This window comes from Ambystoma mexicanum, chromosome 1p (genome assembly GCF_040938575.1).
Source record: "Ambystoma mexicanum isolate Mex_15411 chromosome 1p, UKY_AmexF1_1, whole genome shotgun sequence".
In the NCBI taxonomy this organism is placed as follows: Eukaryota; Metazoa; Chordata; class Amphibia; order Caudata; family Ambystomatidae; genus Ambystoma; species Ambystoma mexicanum.
In genome coordinates, this window is record NC_090921.1 from 1,336,787,496 (window position 1) to 1,336,807,977 (window position 20,482).

The window sequence follows — 20,482 nt, forward strand, 5'->3', positions numbered from 1 at the left end:
TGTGCTCGCGCCTTGCTTGCCCTTCCTTCTCCCCGTTTCCCCCGGATGTGGAATTGCATGGGTCTTGCAGCACCTGGAAGGTCATCGCCCCCTTTCTGTTGGAAACAGTTCAATCAGTGCATGGCGCAGATCTCTTGTAGTGCTATTTTATCAAGGCCGATAGGGCAATGCGTTTCTCAGCTTCTCCACCTATCTGCTCAGTGCTGCTACGAGTTCCTTCTTTGGCAGAAATGTAGTCTGGTTCCTTCTGCCTTAGCTCTTCCCTCTGCTGCATTCACAGTTACGTGAACTGTTGCTGCTTTTCCAACTCCAGGTTGCCGTCTTTCTGCCTGTGGTTTTATGTGATGTGATATGATATGATATGGCATGTATAACGCGCCTATACACAATGTGTATTCCTCTGACTTTTGTCACTTGCACTGTGGCACTGTACTAATTCTTTTGAGGTCATTTAATTCCTAAACAGTCACCTGTTTTCAGGTGATGGGTGATCTTCTGGTGTTTTGTCATTCTTTACAGCTGTTTGTCTTTTATTTACTCTGTTCTGTATAGCTTTAATTCAAACTTCTGCATTTTTGCTTCTTTCTATGACTCATCAGGGCAGAGGTGAGGTGCTCCCAGGCCATCCTATCCACACGGGAAATGGTGAGACTCTAAATACACTGTTGGTTGAGACTCTATCGGATGCTCTGGCTTTGTGTACTTGCTCGAGCCATTTCAGTCCTTCTGAGACTGTTGCTTAGTTTACACCTTTTGTGTGTCTGTTTGCTGTCTCAACCTGTCCATTCCCCTGAGGGTGGTAGACGGCTGATATATGTTTTTGTATGTCAGCTTTCTTCAAGAACGCTTCTATCTCTGTGGAGGTGGATTGGAGGTGTGAACCTTCTGGGTCAGTGGAAGAGCTGCTCGGGGTTTGAAAGCCACAGTCACTCATTTCACCGCTCTTAGGTTGGTTGTCAAGCTTCAGGCCACCTCAGACCTCACTCTAACTTGCTACGATGCTTTACTCAGTAGGGCTCACTAAGACTTCTGGCCATCAGACCAGCAGAGGCATACCTAGAATTGTCTAACAAGTGGGCCCTGAAGCTAATGTAGTTATGCCCACCGCAGTGACATTAACGCCTGCAAATGCACACACAGCGCTGCTCAGTGGGCATTTACAGATTTTGGGTGGACCTTGCCCGCTCAGGTCCTACCCTATCTATGCCTCTGCCGACCAGACGATCAGGGCTGGAGCAGAACCCCGGGTTGTTTCTCGCAGAACTCTTCCACAGCCTCTCCAGCATGCTTCAAGCAGCTCTCACACCGTGCACACAGCCACAAGCCAAAAATGACCCTCCCCCACTCACCCCGTGTTTGGGCGATCCCATCATTTAAATAATTAAATAAGATAAACAGTGAAGTGAGGATTCCTTAAAGTCTCCCGGGAAGCAGGATGCACCATATGCCTTGGCCTAAAGGGGGTGGAATGTCTGCAAAAAATGATGACCGTGAACGAAGGGGGGGAGGGGTGTATGGGTGCCATTGGTGTAGAATGCCCAATCCATCAATACTGCAACCTCGAATTTTCAGTATCCCTGGCCCTTGACTAGGATTTCATTGGAAAGGTCGTCTCAAGAGTAAAAGAGGGAGTCCTGCAACACAACACTGGGGTGGACAGTGCCCTCACCAACGAGAAAAGAGTGTATTTGCCCAAATGCACCCAGGGGCTGCAGCACTCAGGGAAACGAATTCCACACAAATGAAAAATACAGAAAATAAACAGGTGCAAACCTTTCCTGAAAACAAATAAGCTAAAAAAAAATAAAGAAGGCAAAATAACCAGACTTCATCAATTTCAAACACCCTCCAATAATGGGGCTTCGCGCACTCCCAGCGTCGAGGTCTGTGGAGATCTGTGGTGATATGTGGAGACTTGTGCAACCTGCAACCTGCACAGACGTGTTTAAAGCCGGAGGTCAATAAAATAAGCAGCAGAGTTGAGTAATACTGATAACAGTTGGTTGGAGCACTGCCAAATGGAAATCATTCTCCTTACTTTCACCTCAGAAACTGACTTTTGGTAGATATGTTTTTGTATAAAATGATGCAGTGATAGCGAGTATTTTTTACAAAAACTTATCTCCCAGACGCCTCTTTCTGATGTGGAAGTAAAGTCCGGATGGAAATGCCCAACCAACCGCTGGGCTGCCTGTCGGTAACTCCCCGGTCCATCCATCGTTGTCCTGATCAATGATTCGCCGCTATCCACCAGGGGCGTGGCCGACTCCAGCCACGGCTGCCTCCATTATTGTGATGGCGGCCACTGATTCGTCCCCCAAAGATTGGTAGAAGTGTATCATTGTGGAGAGGGCGGAGCAGGGCACTCAAGGAAGGTGGTTATTCCGGAAGAAGTTCACACAACAGAAGGGAGTTAAATGAGCAAAAAAGTGAAGGAGGAGTGTTGCAAGGGTGAAAGAGATGTGGTCCTAAAATGGAGCAGCAATCCCACCACATCTTATGTGCCAGAATCCACGAAAACATGGGTGGTTTTTTTGTTATTCTTTTTTTTCTCATGAAAACAACACAGTTGCATGCGCATGTGTGCATAGGATTGGGGCAAACTAAACTGTATGGCAGAAATAAGCACTAATCCACAAAGAACTCAAACTCTTACCTGCTCTATTTGTCTGACATGTTCTGTCTCTTTCCTCATTTAGGTTTTGCTTGAAAAGGATTTTTTTTAAACGAAGACAGTTTTTTTAAGGAAAAAAAACTATGCCCAAGAATGAATAGGATGCAACAGGTGAGTTTTTTCCTGTTGACGAACTGAAGTGTTTTCTAGGAAAACAAGAAACATTTGCATTGCGAAGTAACAGGACCACGACTCACCGCCATCATAGAGGATTTTATATTTTATAACCTCATCAGCTTTCTGCAGCCTTGGACTGCCATGTATAAGTTTGTGACAGTGCTACTTTGTGCAGTTCTGGATGTCCTGACCATGTACGCAGCACTAACGGCCAGTGCTGCCCAGGGCTTGCGGCCAGCCAATCACAGTCGGGCCCTGCCCACGCTGCTCGCCAAGATCAAGCGACCCTCCGCGCCGCAGAACGTCACGTCGCGGAAGAACCAGTCGCTACCCGACATATGTCACGGCTACTACGACGTGATGGGCCAGTATGACACTACTTTCAACTGCACAACGGGCACGTACCGCTACTGCTGTGGCACGTGCCACTACCGCTTCTGCTGCGAGCACCACCACAATCGACTGGACCAGAACAGTTGTAGCAACTACGACACGCCAGTGTGGGCCGCCACGTCGCAGTCCAGCACCACCAGTGCCAACGGGGACAACAATCCCCAGAAGGACCAGACCAACAGCACTGTCTACGTCATCTGTGGTGTCATCACTTTCACCCTGGCGGTGGGCATTGGGGCCAAGATCGCATTCAACAAAGCGTCCCAGCGACCACGGGGCCGGGAGGTGCATGTGCCAAGGTGAGTGAGTGAGTGAGCAATGCTGGGAATGCACACTGTGTTCGCTGCACGTGGTGGGGTGGAGTTCGGGGCGGCTGTGTTCATTGTGTGGGTGAATTATCACATTGTATAACATTGGCCAGATTTGTTTGGAACAAGGTTGGCAGCATTATCACATTGAATAGAGACTACATCGTGAGCAATCGATTTTCTTGGTTTAAATAACAAACATGTTTGCTAAAATGGCCGCCTGGTTTCAGTCATTTTTAAAGTGGCATTTTTTTAATAACTTTATTTAATTTTGCTTGACATTACAACAGAGAGGAATGAGCATTGTATGACCCATCCACATCTGGCATACTAAGTACATAATCGGGCAATGTAGCCGCCCAGGGACTTAACAGAGGAACTCATAAGGTTTACATGATAAAAGTAGGTACCAAAACATGTACATGGACATATTAACCAGGGTCAGGAGATAGTAGATTGTCGCTGTCATCCCCATCTTCAGCAGAAAGGGAGTAAAGATAGCATCGAAAAGGGGCCCAGATGTTCCTGCGTCTACTCGTTTCTGGCTGCATAGCGAAGGAGCGCTCCTCTAGATCCGAGGCCCAAGTGACAGCCTGAAGCCATTGGTTGAAGGTGGGGGCACCAGGGCCCGACCAGTGCAACACTATACAGCGGGTCGCAGAGACCGGCCAGCCTCCTAAGGTCACGGCCGGTGCGGGGGGAGCTCGTGGAATAAACATGTCATTGGGGACGGAGTAATAGTACAATCTAGTATTTGAGATACCGCCTCACAAACCTCCTCCCAGAAGGAAAAGCGGCTAAATTTAACATTCAGTGCTACATTATGCATGGGAGTTGTTCAAGTGTCTCTCACCCCTTCAGTAAAAGGGTATTTTAAGACAATAAACATATATTTCAAGTTACAACCCATAATTACAGGGAATGCAGTTGTGCCACAATAAATATAGTTGTACGGTGAACAAAAAAAGGCACAACTCATTAAGCGCCTGCACCACGAACGAGGATCTTTTTTTTAAAGTACAAATTGGGCACACGATTAACTTGAGTCTGTAGATTGTCGTATTTTAATGGACAAAGAGTGGGAGGGTGTCCTCAAGGACTGGCTGGGCTGTACCCCGATCATGTCAAAAGTGTGAGCTTACCAAGGTAACCTATCACCCATAAGGCTCCGTGCAACCGCCCTCTTCCCCCGAGGCCATGCTACAGTTCTGCACATGGACATTAAAGCTTTTCCCTGGGTGCCCCCAATGGGCACTGGCGTCCCAAGCAGCCTTTCTTCACACCCAAAGCTTGAGCTTGCCCGAACCACAGTATACACTGTCTAATGTTAGAAATTGTACCATGTTAGGGTGAATCTGTGACAATTAAATGAGCACCCCCGAACCCTATTGAGCACTATATACCTAGTGATTCAAGTACGACCCCTCACCCCTTTTAATCACAGGCTGTACATAAAGATCTACGGTCATTCTAATATTTCCAAAATGATCTTTCATTTTATAGAAAGCAGCCAAGAACCCACAATGGTGCCCTTTCAGAAAGGTGTATTTTGAAAGAGTGGACTAGGAGTGTACCATACTGGGTGGGCATCTTGGAATGAAAACCTTGCATCAGAAAATAATTTGCATAGATATTTTAGGTTTTGAAAGGGTGCTTTGCTCAGAAAGACGGGTGTAGCATTCTTATTGCGACTAAACTACAAACCGGAGCTGATCACTAGAAATGAATATTTTAACATTTTAAAACGAGCCAGTCCAATGGTGGTCGAATTCAATTATTCCCTTTTATATTTTAATGACTGCATTTGCAATACAAAGCTGCGTTTGCAATAAAAAGAGAGAGAGAAAGAGAGAGAGAGAGAAAGGGAGAGAGAGAGAGAGAGAGAGAGAGAGAGACATAAGAATGCAGCACTTCCATTGCCTCTTTGCCCTCCTGGTTGTGAGAAAGGATAAATCCTAGAGGGGGTTGGCAGCGCCCCACGAATAGTGTTCCTTTTTTGGACAAAGGTTGTCAATACGTCTCTCAGGCCTCCATTATCCATCCACTGTAGTCCTGGGCCATGGACAAAGAACCGGGATGGGCGAAGTCCGCTCTGCAAACTACTGCAACCTAGCGCCTTGATACTAACTGTTTTCCTACCACTCTTACTGTATTATGTGTACTGTAACCTAGTGCCGTGATACTTTCAGGTTTGGGCGCTATCAACACATGAAATAAATAAATAAAAAATACACAGCACCATATTGTAGATGGGCTGCTATCAACAACAGGATTGAGTCCATAAATCTACAATTGTTTGACTCACAGACTCAATCAGTAAAACAAGATGTGCTATTTTGAAATCCATTTTGAACATGTTTTTATTCGTTTCGGACTTGGTGTGCCTGATTCATTTCTCTCTCGTTTGCATGATGTTATTTAGCATAGTCTTCATCAGCATTCATGGTGTTCCTGGCCGCCATTCTATGGCTACGCGTGGGCGCCCCTAACTGCACTACGACTCCCATTCGCCTGTCTGGGGTAACACCCCCCTCTGGACGTGAAGTGACGAGAAGAGGAAGTGGGTACTCCTGGAGGTGGGAACGTGTCTTCCCCCTTCCTTGTTTGGCAATTTCAGTTCCAATGGAGGGGGGTTGATGGATCGGCACACATCTCTGAAGAGCTGTGTTCCTCCGTCCAAACAGCGACGAACCTGGGAGACGAGGCAACATCGTGATCCCATCATTGACCCTCGGTGGGACGATCCTTTCTGTACAGTTTGCCCTCCCCATTAGGATGCATTGAGCAGTCACCATCTAGTTCAGCCCCCACCGGCATATCTGGGACAGCAGGATTCAAATGGATGCCCACATCTCCGAGGGCTTCCACATGGCCAGGTCCTTCGGCACCCACACAGACACCATCTGAAGGGCCAATAGTCTAGCAAGTGTCTGTGGCGAGACGCAGACACAGGTCAAAGTTCATAATGGCTCCACTCCATTCCGTATTAAGTGACCTATAAAAGAAAGCCAATTATTGTCATTGGGAAGGACCATGAGCAGCAACAGGGGGACAGACGCATGTATTGTGTTGAATCACTCGCCCAAAATGCCTATCTTTTGCATTCTCACATAAATATGTCAAGCTGTTTCCAGACACTAGCAAAGCACAGAAGCACCCCGGGACATCCCCGAAGTGCCCATGTCCCAAAAGACGGAGGAGCCAGGTCATGGGGTGACCGTTAGCTGTGAGCCAACTGTAGACTGCCTTCAAGAGGCCCATATTGTTGGGATACATCCATGTACACCCGCTTCAGGGTCTCAGGTTCCTTCTGCATCAAGGAACATTGCTGGTAGCGCGCGGCCGCGGCCGCCTGATGGCCATATGCAAAACCTTTATTTGACCAACCTGATTGGCCTCAATGCCTGATTTCTACTATGAGAACGGTGGCGGGATCTGGAATGGGTTCCTCACCTGAAGCTTTGTGTTGTGATCTGAGTGTAAGCTAATGATGAGCGATGGCAGAGAGAGGCCTCATGGAATGTCATGAGGTGTGTGGAACCTGGAGAACCGTGAGGTTCCAAGAAAGCCAGTTAGAGGACTTGGAGTAGACACAGGAAACAGGATGGATGCCAATGACCTTCTCTGCCACCTCCAACCCATGTAACCTGTACCTAAGAGGAAGAAGGCCTCATCTTGCTTTTCTCCTTCCCTGGGCCAGTCTGGTTCCTGCTCCTGACCCGCCACTTCACTTTGGAACAGAGAACCAAAGATTACGTTTCCTTGGCGTGCCTCTGACCCACCTTTATGGGGAGACAAAGCTGGGGAAAACCCTTTGCATGCATTCATCTTCACTCCCATTCCCAAATATCAGACAATTGAAACTGCTTAGGACAAACAGTAATTAAAAGGAGGCAAACACCACAAGACTGGATGGAGATCATAAGCGTGCTTACATTTCTTCTAGACATAACTGAAAGACATGCTCAACATATGCTCACATGTCTGGTCACCGGTTCCATCCACCCTCCCACTCAAATATCAGAGAAACAGCAGGGCCCAAGTCCTAAAAAAGAGAGCGGGGTGTTGTGACGTGCACAATGGGAAGTGACATCTCAAGAGGTGAACATATACTTGAGTGAAATATGCACATTTCTTTCAGTTTGTCTTTCCCAACTGAAGAAAGTGCACAGGACAAATAGCATTTGCCAAGAGAACAGATGTTCCTATAACATTGCTGGCTAAGTATAAAAGGTGTGTACCTTGCATGTCTATGTAGCAGAAAATGAAAATATGGCATTGTACAGCTTCGTCCTGAGCATTTCTTGTGTTCTTGGGGCTACGTGTCTGGACTGATAGCCGCCATGGGTTCAAATCCCAGTCACAGCACTGTTTAAATTGGGACAATCTTTTTTAATTACTTAAAAGCACACAAGGGTGATGGCCTCCGCAAAGTCCACTGCAAAGACCCGCATCCTCTACTGCTACCTCGCACTGCACTCCCTCGCCACACTCATGTCATCGTTGCACTTTAAGTTCCGCTTTATTGTCTTGTGCTTGGAGTTACTACGCGGGCAACATATACAACAATATTGTAAACAGGAATGAATTGTTCTATCTCATGTTTTTGTTGGTTGTCTAAATGGGGGACGCTCTCTGAGATGATGCTTCCACAGAAGTGTCTACAGCTGGGATCTATGTTTAGAACAGTGCTGCTGTCAATTGTAGGAGAGCCAATGGCTCCGCTCTGTTAGGGAACACAGCGCTCCGAGGCTGTTCAAAATGCTCCAGAAGGATGGAAGATGGGTGTGAAATATATGGAAAGAGTGAGGCGCTGGTGAAAAATGAAGGGCGTTCCCAGCTACATTAGATAATGTGAGCTTGCAAGGAATGATTTAGAACGACTTCAAAGCGCTATAAGAGAAGCAGGCAGGCTCTGAGGTGAAGCAGTCATGCCTATGATCTGCGCACCTACGCAAAGTATAACAACGCTTGCCTACCTAGAACTGCATGTTTTGATGTAGCGCCTCGTACCATGAGGTGAAGCCGTCTTGTGCAAGTGTCCTGTAACCAATGTAAGCTACCTCTGCAAGCTAAGTAACCACTGTAACCAACTTTCTTAAGCTAAAAGCGCCCGGATGCCTCTCGGTTTTGTGCGCTATATAAATGACAAAATAAATAAATAAATGAGCTTTTAATGGGTGAAACCTAGTGTATGGTTAGAGTATCGGAGTATAGGATGGCAATATCTAGATAAGAACATGAATACTTAGTCATGTGATGGCAATAGCTACCCAACGGGGTGAGTTCCTGGCAATATGTTATTAACCTCTGGCAAATAGTGGCCGGATGAACAGCTCATGTGCAACGTGCTGATTTTGGGAATGGGACAATGCCACGCGGCAAGTGTGAAACCCTGGTGGCACCAACTAGGCCCTTCTTCATTCCGAGGGTAATAATAACACACATCATCAAAGAGCTTGGACGTGGTGCATCTACGTGTAGCTCTATAAAAAACACCACATTATAATGATATGATGCCAGTGCAATGCCAGCCTATTGAAATGCCTAGTGAATTGTGCTGGTTGCTGTCTTCTTATTTATTGCCTGTTCATTTGTTAGGCGCTTATACAGCCAATGTGTTTCAAAGCGCCCACATGGCAACAGGGAGGGAACATGGGTTTGCAGAAGCAATGTAGGCACAAGAGTTAGAAGAAGCAAATTTACTGTGCCTTGTGATGGCAAAGGCTGCCCATTTGTGTGACTAGCTGGCAATGATGTCCATTATTTACTGTATGATGACAATACATGTAATATGTTTTATATGAACATTTCCTGAAAAAAACTATAAAATGATGGTAACTTGGACATGCAGTTGTAACGCTAGGCAGGGTCTCAATACCTACAGTACACCAAACAAAACCTTTTCACTCGACACATGTCAAAACGGTTGGCTTTGTCGTTGGTTGCTACTACCATAATCATTTTCTGCCTTTGCAAATACATGTTTTCACAGTAAATAAAACACGCACACACCACCAAAGGAAGTAATCCCCTTAAGTGCAATCCCTGCGGCCTTCAAGCCTTCCATTTTTCCAACTCCTGACCCCTTTGCCAAAACGTAAAGGCAGTAACAAACGAAATGTGCACAAATATTGCATTTCCATGGTTACCCAAACTGTTTATTACCTCCCCGTAAAGAGCATTGTTCGGCAAGGGGAGTCCATATCACCTGAGCATGCTTTTCCACGCCCTGGGCTTTTGTGCAACAGAATGAATTCTGGGAGTTGCAGTCTTTTGCTTCAACTGGATTAACATACAAGAAACACATTATTTTCTAAAGAAACTTCAGTGGTTTTCAGATGACGCAGAGTAACTCATTCGTTTCCTCTCAAACGTCCCGCACAAAAAAGGAGCCTAGCCTCCTGCTAAAAGACCGTAAATGAATGTCCCTTCCTCCCCTCCGCATATTACACCTTCCTGCTGTAGCCAAATGCATCCTCCCACGTCTGCAGGCAGCCTCTAGCTCATTGGATCAAGCCAGCATAGAAAGCAGCCCTTTATATCCACCATAAACATCCCCCATCCTCCATTCTGGCAGGCCAGTGCTACGCAGACATTATCACACGCTTTACCCATAATTCATTTCACAAGGAGGTGCTACTTTGGAAGATTGGCGTCTTCTTAACACAAACTCTAGTCTGAGCCGAGTGTTACGCCATTGGCTGCTTCATGAGAGGTAGATGGATAAGGGCGGGGCCGGCGTGTGTCCCCTTTCTCTGTCCATGCAGTGCGGAACGATAACAAATGTGACTAGCTCCCTGCTCTCCCAGGGAGGAGATTGACAGGCTGCCTGCTGCGTCCCTTCCCCCCGCCAACTGTGCCCCATACATAACGTTGCCGCACTTCAGAACCCCAGTCAGCATGGCAGGGGCACATGCCGATGCGTAAACTTGCACCTGTGAGCTTCTTTTCTCGACTCGTCTGACTTCCTTCGGGAGCAGTTTAAGGTCCATGAGGTTGGCAGTACAGTGCGGGCATGACCCCATTTCAGACCCTGATCAAATGCCCAGCGTGGAGGAAGTAGCAGGGCATAACGACACTCCACGTGCATTCAAGAAGTACAATGTGCAATTTATGAATTCCATAGGTCTGTATATTTCAGGTTTTGCATAACCACTGGTAGTTGTGGACCCAGAGGACCTCGGCATGCATTATCTTTACGCACCATGGGCCTCATTACAGGTACAGCTGTAACCCTGCCGGTGCTAAATGACCGACGCCTGACTTCCCGGTGCCACCGAGCCAGTTCAAGTCCGGCGGCTGGGAAGTCAGGACTCTATGGAAATGGGGACACGGAAGCCGTCCCGCCCAGGAGGTCTAACCTGCCGGACGGGAGGGCACCCGCCCATCTGGGAACACCGTTGTTTCCAGACCAGCACGCTCAGAATGAGGCCCCATGTGCATTCCACAGAGGCGCTAGTGCAGAAGTGTCCCTCCAGTACCGGCCACTTCATGCTTCCTAAACACATGGCTCGGTGACTTCATGGGACAGCATGTAGGTTGCATGTGCTCAGCAGACGATGCCTCATAGCACTTCTCAGCTAAACATCTGACTTTTAGAAAGTCTGTTTGGTTGCTTTAAATACCATCTGATCATTGCTAGTCCATTCTGGTTGCCAAACACTTTGCTATGATTTTACAGTCTGCATTCAGGGGAGAAATTGGAATGCAGCTTGCACAGTCGACGCGCGGCTTCCCTTTCTTCAAAATCCGCTGCACCGAGCTATGGTGTAGCCGTGGTGGTAGTCTCCCTCTTAGATCACCGCCAAGAGGGTGAACTGCACTTCCTGGAAGAATTCTGTCTAGACTGGCTAGCGTTTGCTACTTCCTTCCGTGAAGTTGGCCTACGTCGGATTGGGGCATCACATTGTCTTAGGCACCAATGAAAAAGAGGCCCACAGTTGCAAATGGCAATTCATTCTTTTTGTGAAAGACTGTTTGAATAGTACCCACGGGGGGAGATTTTTTATCAAATGTGATGCAAATTGTGCAATTTAAAAAATATGTATTCAGCAACAATGGTCAAAAGTACGAGCTGCATAGTGAAGTAGATCATGTAATTGGCCCACAAGGCCAACAAAGTGCCCACTATGACCAAAGAAACGGGCCCACTCTAACATTTTGCGTTTTGGTTCTGGCACTGCCCTATTGGCCAATAGGCCAGCCAGAGCTTGGCTGTACAGTGAACTGGGCAGTTGGCCAGAGTCTCTAAACACCCGCAAGTGACGCATTCCCTTTGTAGCCTCGTTATGGGGTGTGGACATTTGGTGTTGAGTCCTCCGGCCATTCTTGACGTGTCCTGGTCTAGCACTGAATCCAGTCCATCAGCAGAGTATCTCACAATGATGGAGTCAGCCATCTGGCCTGCTATGTAGAAGAATAGTGGCTCACCGCCAGAGGTTGGTGCGTACATTTGCTAGAACGCAACCTATTGGCTCTTTCGTGGATTGTCCTTCCTCCATCTTTATCCCCGAGTGTCAAAACAGCATTTGAATTGGCGACAATCCTTCGAATGACGTTGGAGACGCCCCCAGGATGCCACATAAGAATTTAATGAAACTCATGAGTCGCTTTTCTGAATCCCCCTAAACTTTCTATCCAGAACGATTTGCAGTCATTGGCTGATGATATAAGCAAGCATTTACCGCAGGGTGTTTATTTGGTGCACTGCGGGGGATCCGCACAAGGGTGCAGGATTCTAGCTGCATGTTACGAAACATGTCAAAGTTGCATTTAATTGCTTAAAATATTTGCTTGAAGCAAAGTACAAGCTTTATTTTGCTGTTTGGATTTCGGCAATCAAGCAATCGTTCTGTTGCATCAGAGATAGCTTTGGCCCCAAGTATAGATAAATATGTGACGTGTGAGAATGCATTATATGAATTAAAATAATATATTGCTAGTCACCGTGACGTTCTGGGACCTTACAAAGAAACTTCTTTTTAGCTTTGTTCCTCAATTTATGAATTTAATACTTGCCTTTAAAGTTAACATAGGGGAACACTTTGTATGTATAGTATGCATACTAGACAAGTGAAAGCACGGATACATGTAATAGCATACTTCAGTCAATAACTAAAACATGAAGATGCACCTTGGCAAAGGGCAAGAGCCTGCAAAGAGCAGGTAACTTTGTGTGAGGAATTCGGCCATCCGCACGGTGGGTGTGCGCTCACCTGGGCTTTTTTGAAAATTTAAATGAAATTGAATGATGGTAGATCAACCTCTGAAAAATGTGTGGGGATAATCTGCACACATTTTCCTATGCTCACTGCATGACATACACATAGACACGTGTACTCTGGGTGGACACAGCCTACATGTGCAGTCCTTCGTGTTATATTTAGTTGGGATCTGATAGGTGGAGTACATGATGCATCTCAGAAGGGGGAGGGCCAACACCTTCCTCCTGCCATGGCTCTGCAAGCAAAGCTTCCTAAGTGGGAAGTGCCAGAGAGTCTATGAACCAAACCAAGGACAATGCCGTTGACTGCAACACTCTCCTCAGCTTTGGGCCGTCCACCTTAAAGGACGACACAAGCCCAGTGAAGAAGCTAGGAGGAGTGCATCGACAAGCATCAACTAGTGTCTGCCTTAACAGACATTTTAGAGCCAGTCGAGTGCCTCAAGCTGCAACCGACTGCATCACTGACTCTTGTTGCGCCGCAGTCGCTCACGCCCGAGCTGTCTCGTCCAGTGCTCAGACCCACCAACCAGCACTGAGACAACAATTCCTGACCAGAGCAGCCGTGTGGGCCAGCCTGCAGCTGTCCATCCAGCCTTGATCGCTGAACTGCCAGCCACCTGATACCCGCAGCTGTCTCCCGTCTTGAACTCTGTTGCAGAAGCTGCAAAGCACCCTGAAATCGACTCAACCCTGTCGAGCACCAAGAAATTCTACAAGAACAAGGTGCATTGTGGTTCTGTCCCCCTGGTCCTTCGCCAAAGGCCCCTAGTGACATTTTATGACCCATTGCTCCCTTTGTGCTGAAACCAAGTATCCTTGAACTATTGCAATTAACTTTACCGACTACCCTCCTGTCAGTAGCCAGAGTGCATCCCCTTTCCTTCTCGAAACTGTCTGTCCTCTGCATTCCTTTACAGGTTGGGTTGTATTTTGTAGTGTGATAGAACTGTCTGTTGTGATAATAATAAAGTACTGGACAGTCCCTTTTATCATTGGGTAATAATTGTATTTTCGCTGTGTTGCAACTAACCAAGGATCCATTACCTTGCGTAGATAAGTCTGCCGTTGCATCCACGTTACTTGTTCCAGCCATGTTCCATCCACGTTACACAAGTGGCTTGTGTTTCCAATCCGTTTGGATCCCTTCTGGTGTACTAGAGGTGTTGGGCTGGTTGATGGTTTAGAAACCGATATTCATCCCTGGCCCACTGGTGCCCCGGAAGTTGATTCTCCACATTGGTGGAAGGCGGTCAGATCTAGTTGCAGCCTTGTGCACAGCTTAGTCACCCAACGATAAAAGTACTGTTGCAGGCAACGTTTAAACACTGCTAGTTATTTTGTAATAATCATGGATCTTGACATAGAGACTGTGAAAGGCATGAGCAAGGATGTCCTGCGCGTCCTATGTCAAGAGAGGGGACTTCCCTGCAGCACTCACGTTAATAAGCCTGTGTTGCTGACAAACCTCCAAGCTTGGGTAGAAGCGAGGGCAGTTAGGGAGAAGACCCCAGGGGATGGGTTAGACCCCTTGCAACCAAACGGAAAAGACCTTCCAGAGGGGGAAGTGAAAGAGGACGAGGAAGACAGCATGAGCAGTGTTTTTCAACAACCATCCAGACGGCGGACAAGCGTGGTTGCTCAACACTCTGGAGTATCAGTGAGGTCAGAGGCTAGTGTGGCATCCCAGAGGTCCCCCAGGCCTCAGCACAGTCTATAAGTGGCCCAGTAATTCTTCCAGATGTTAATGAGGTAGTGGCTCGAAAGCTACTGATGGAGGAGGAGACTAGCACTAGAGGAACAGAAACAGCGGGACAAGGTCACTGCATAGAGTGGGATTGGGCCGCCATAGAGCTGCTCAAGCTGGCACTAGAAGAGAAGGAGGCCACAGATCCACCTCTAGCGAAAGCAGCAGTAGTGGCTCAGACGGGAGTGCCAGGGATAAGCCCCGGCAGCACATCCCCAAAGACTTAGTGCAAGCTTGTGAAGCGGGCAAGGATATTTTTGACTGATTTGAAGTGATTGCTTTTCAGCTACAGGAGGTGGACGAGGTACTGTGGGGTGCAGCACTGATGAGTCGCTTACTGACAACAGGGACTGCTGCAGTTCTTCAGTTAACTCCTGAGGAAAGAACCATTTATGAAAGCATGAAGGGAGCCCTCCTGAGGAAGTTCTGTAAAACCAACGAACCGTATCTCAAGAGCTTCAGAGAGCTTGGAAAGAAAAGTGGGCAGACATTTGAAGTGTTCACACATTTGTTGTTAAAATATCTGAGCGGGTGGGTGGCTGGTAACAAAGTTGACACATTTAAAGGGATGTACAATTCTATTGAAGAATTGTGAGGTCGACCTACACAAGTATCTTGTGGACAAGACTATCATAGACCCTAGAGAGCTTGCAAAGGCTGTTGACAGGTTTATGAGTACTTGAGTCCAGAAAAAAGGCTCAGGCGATCCCATCCAAACTGGAAGAGAAATCTTCAGACAAAAAAGTAAACAAGGATGGAAAGGACAAAGGTCCAATCCAATCCTTTACGAAGTTAGGTCCCCAAAAGAATGAAGGGAAATCCCAAAACTTTAGTTCAGCTCTACACACTGAAAAGAAGAGCGCAGGCACCCTTAACACTGGGACACCTGCTTTCTCACCACCTAAAGGTTGTTTCGTGTGTAAGGAGCTGGGCCATACAAAAGGGGATCCTGCGTGCAAGGGCTTACCCAAGCAAGCCATAGTGAAGGTTGTACTCATGTAAGAGGCCATCATTAGTGTGGGCCTCCTAGAGGAGGGCTTCCCACTAGGCCAAGGAGTGGCTGAATGTGGATTGGTTACACTGAGTGGGAACAGTACCGGTCTCCAGAAGAGATCCCAATTCCCAATAATACTCAACTATATTTAGAATATGTGTATATCAATGGACACAAAACTCCTGCGGTTCAAGACACTGCGGCTAGCATCACGGCTGTCACCTGGCAGTGAGTACAGCCAGACCAATATATTAATGGGTCTGATTGTAGCGTCAGTGGACTTGACGGAAGAAAAAGTGCCCCTTGGGGATAATGGAGTTCAGCTGGCAAGGTGAAACAAACCATCGCTGTGTAGCAGGGAAATACTCCATCCCTGAACCATGTCTTTTGGGTAATGATCTTCCTTATACTGAGATGGTCGCAGCGGCGACCCAATCGAGGGCCAAAGAGATTGCCAAATTGAACACTTCCAGAGCCATAGGGCCTGGAGTGCTTCCAGAGGGCTTTTTGGAAGGACAGGCATGGCCGGTAGCCCCCATTCCAGTTCCACAGACTACCGAGTTGCCTACCCCTATGGGAGAGGGGCCAGTAGCCACTGAGGACCCTACTTTGGTAGCAGGGTACTCAAGGACTTCAAATTTGCCTGACGCAGCGCAGGAACCTGAGATGGGGACAATGTGGGCACAGATCTGAAGGGCCTGTCTAAGCTGGATGTGTTCACAACAGCTGGGGGTCCAGATCAGACTGACTTCTTCACAGCCCAGAAGAATGTCCCACTCTGGCGCGTCTGCAAAGCAGGCAAAGGAGCAGGGTAAGGGTGAGGCACCTGGCCCATTCAAAGAGTACTGGGAGGATGAACTCCTGCACAGTGAGCCAAAAGACTCTTAGGTCAAGGGCACCAGAAGGTTGGTGATTCCCCGGTGCCACAGAAAGTTCCTTTTGGATTTGGCTCACCAAATCCTTTAGCGGGACACTTGGGAGTGACTAAGACATCGACCGGAAAGGTTTAGGAATTTGTCCAGTACTGCCCAACTTGTCAAGCTTTTGGGAAGTCAGGTGGTGCCACAAAGGCCTCCTAATTCCACTACTCATGGTTAAGCAGCCTTTCGAGAGAATAGGCATGGACATTGTGGGTCCTTTGGATCCTCAAACCAGCTCAGGGAACACATATCTTGGAGGTGGTAGACCACAACCTCAGCAACTGACAAACTGTCAACGTTTACTGGAACAATTTGCCAGTCTGTTTTCTCTGACTCCAGATTGCGCAGATTGATGCACCCATGATGTGGACACTGGACACAGTACATCGTTGAAGAGTAGGATTCACTGGATGTCCGTTAAGGTAAGGAACACCGTCAAGGAGGAAGTTTCCAAGATGTTGTCCCTAGGAGTGATAGAGTCATCCCACAGCCCTTGGACTAGCCCAGTGGCACTTGTCATTGAAAAGACCAGTGGTGGGAAGACTGATGTGGGGTGCATTCAAAGGCCCCAAATAGAAGTACATTTCACATGAACAACAGGATTTTAATCACTGAAACAAAAACGGCTTTCCCTGTGTTTCTTTTTCAAGTAAAATTGAATGACCAATATGTGTGAAAATGGGGGCAACAACTTCAAAGAGCAAGTTTAAAAGACAAAGAGACTGATAAAAAAAAAGCTCTCGGTACAGGTTGACCCAGTGAAAACAAATGGCCGGAAGGCAGGAGGGTGGCCATTTGTCCCACTTGAAGATTCACAATTAATTTCAAAGGACTATCATCATTGAGGCCATTTTCTCAGCCACCATAGGGCAGATTTTCTTCATCTGTGTACGATTTTCCATGTATTTTCCATGCGGTTTTGGAGATATAAAATTCCTCCACCTGCGACTCAGGAAACTGTAATGGCCAGTTAAACTAGGTTTCTGGCTGATCTGAACATGTTCCAAATATGACAATTGGTGATGAGAATGAAATCAGGGATATGGGCAATAACGTACATAGCAACCAACAGGAGTAACAGGGGTTAACAGGCTTATCTCAGTTCTGTGATCTGGCCTGTACATAACCAATATTTACTTTAACAAAAAAGATCATAGAACTTGTGAATCTGTGTAGGAGAGCTCAGGTATATGTACGCCTATAAAACCCTCATTTTGTACCTATACATCATAGAGGACCGGGTGTCCATATATAACACATACATGAGGAGAAAGGATTCAATTCAACACATTGGACACAATAAAATGGTTAGCATTTTTATTCATAGGTAGAAAAAATCTAAACATCATTTAATCTCCTCTAGAATTCATCAATAGTGCCAACAACAATACATTTCCAAATTCATTAACTTTACTGGTTGGGCTCAACATCATCACAACATCCCAAAACAAATACACCAGTCACACTTCATTCATACGCAAACAAACAATCTCGCTTCACAAATTTAATACATTCTAATTTTCACAGTTATATCCAAAATGTAAAACAATTACATAAAATACAATTGCTATTCTTTGTCACTAAGAATAGCAAAATCTTGACAAATCGACAACCACCAGATGTATAATTCAATACTGCTGTTGTGATGTACTATAATCAACAATGATATCAAAAACAGCATCGGATTCCCCAACTTACATATCCATTGCTGGAAACAGCAGAATGTTGCACCATGGCTGTGATACATGGTAAGGACCTGGTGGTTGGTTTATCTAACTCCCCATGATTTGCTGAATCAGAAAATATGTATATTATGGCAGTTGCTAGTAAAATTATGAAGTTGTGATACATAACTAGTTTTTGCCAAAAATTTGAAAGGAGAACAAATGGCGATTACAAATGAGAATTGCCATATGTTGCTCCAGACCCCTAAACCAATCCTGACTTGGAGGCTGAGTTTGGGAGTAGAGAGAAGGGGAAACATCCAATCCTAGTTGCAGGAATTATTGCATGGTACTTCCCGAAGATTGTACATTGGTGGTGTCATTGCTGCTATATAAGGGGGACTGCACTGAGAGAAAAGGACACAGACACACAGGAACATATAGACAGACATGAGATGAAACAGACCATCAGGAAGGCTGCTGAAACTTACCATCTGACAGCTGTAAGGAAACACCGGAGGAGATTGCTGAGAGTGCATCTGGGTGGAGCTGTCTACTTCTAGGAAGGCCTCAAAGTTGACTGGGTCCTAGAGTGGAGAGCGGGAGGCCATCTTTGAAAGTGGAGTGACCCAAACCCTGCTCTATCTTTCTAGAGTGTCCTGAAATGCAGCTGGCTTTCCTGGACTGTAAACAGAGGCGTTCAATGTAAATAGAACTGAGCCCTAGGGGACCAAAAGCTGAGGGAGTCTGCTTTCCTTGAATCCTTTTCCTTTATAGTGGGTGAGGGGGCAAAACTGTGTGGACCCTTACCCTATTTAACACAAAATATTAATTTAATGAATTCCTCATTTGGCTGAAAACTACGGGTGAATTTTGTTAAAATTCAAAATTAACAAAGCTCACTTCCCAGTGCACGCTGTAAACTATAGCCTATAATGTAATTGTGTAATCCTTTTTGCTCTGCTGAACCCAAGTTCTTTAAGGAAGAGGGGTGTCTTTGTTTTTAAATCAGTCCAAACTTTGTATTCAACTTCCCCAACACAGGCCTTTCAGTGGAGGGGTGTCTGAAATCCAAAATTGCCCAAATCATTCACATTTTTCTGTTCAGCTTCCCCAACACAGACCAAAGTAGGCGTGGTCTGAAAAACAAACTGCTAAATCAACCTGTGTTTATTTTAAATCAAAAGTGTGGGTGAAATCATAATTGCCATATGTATTTATACCAATCTTGAAATCCTACTGCTAGCCTTTTAAGCCCGCAGGAAAATCAAAATCGCACAACACAACATGATAATCATTTTGGTTATTGATCAGTTTAATTATTTCTTGAAGTGAAATTTGTAGAAAGTGAAGAATTGTGATTGTGTTCTTTTCAACTCACTTTTGTGATTTATTTATGCTGAGAGAAGTTGATTGTGTTGTGCCATGGATATAGTGTTTTTTTGACATTTTCATGCATATTTTTATTACTTTTAATTTGAATAAATACTGATATATTTCCTGTAGACCGGCCTGGTTCTAGGCTCATTGTTAGCTCAGGGGGGAGGGATTCAATGGGCATGATATGTGTCTGAGATAGGGCTAAAGAAAAGAGTCCATTAAACAGTTTGTTGCATCACACCTTAAGTGGGGAAGGAAGGAAAACCATGTGTTGAGGGTGGCTTTTCAATAAACCGTTACACTGAAGTTCGCTTTTGTGTCCACTACAGGGGGCTCAATTCTGTCATGAAGAGAGGTGCTCACCCCATTCCTCTGTCCAATGAAGTCATTGACAAGCTTGGCGATGCCAAGTACATGAGTACCTTTGACCTCACAGTGGGTTATTGGCAGGTCAGCTTGACAGACGGAGTCAGAGAGAGGTCAGCATCTCAACCCCAAGGCATCACAGTGTTGCAACTAACCAACGATCCACAACCTTGCAGCGATAAGCCTGCCGTTCCATCCACATTTCCAAAATTGGACAAGCAGGTTTCTTATTTGCATGTGTTTCCAATCTGTTTGGATCCCTTATGGTGTACTAGAGGTGTGGGGCTGATTGATGGTTTAGAAACCGATATTTATTCCTGGGCTACTAGTTCCCCCAGAGGTTGATTCGTCACACATTTTGACTACATTCTAGCAAGAAATCGATAGCATACGTATATATTTAGGTTTTGTCTACAGTGCTGAATGTCATTTGTCGGCCTCTTCAAAGCGCATGAAGGGAGAGAGGGAAAAGGGGAAGAATAAAAGGGTGAGCAGGGAAGTCGAAGGGAAAGATGAAGAGTTGAGGTTGGAAGATAAATCAGGGCTGTACCAGTGATAAGGCAAGTAGAAAAGACCAGTACAATGTCTGTCTGTCTGTCTCTCCGCACCTCTCTCCCTCGCTCTCTCACTCTCAACCTCTCTTTCTGCCCTCTTTCACGCTTTTCATATTCTCTCCTCTTAACAAAAGACAGG

General features: G+C 46.2%; 1 protein-coding gene across 3 annotated transcripts in view; it reads left to right on the forward strand.

Moving 5' to 3' along the window:
• The window catches only part of SHISA7 (shisa family member 7), a 540,684-nt gene that overhangs the window by 335,164 nt on the left and 185,038 nt on the right, over positions 1-20,482 (forward strand). For 2 of the 3 annotated variants that reach the window (XM_069606997.1, XM_069606999.1), the window contains exon 3: positions 2,700-3,483. In XM_069606997.1, the coding sequence (XP_069463098.1) occupies positions 2,933-3,483 (551 nt within the window). In that variant the 5' untranslated portion in view covers positions 2,700-2,932. Of the gene's footprint in view, positions 1-599; positions 646-2,699; positions 3,484-20,482 lie in introns of all 3 variants that reach the window. The other variant, XM_069606998.1, reaches the window with a different exon arrangement.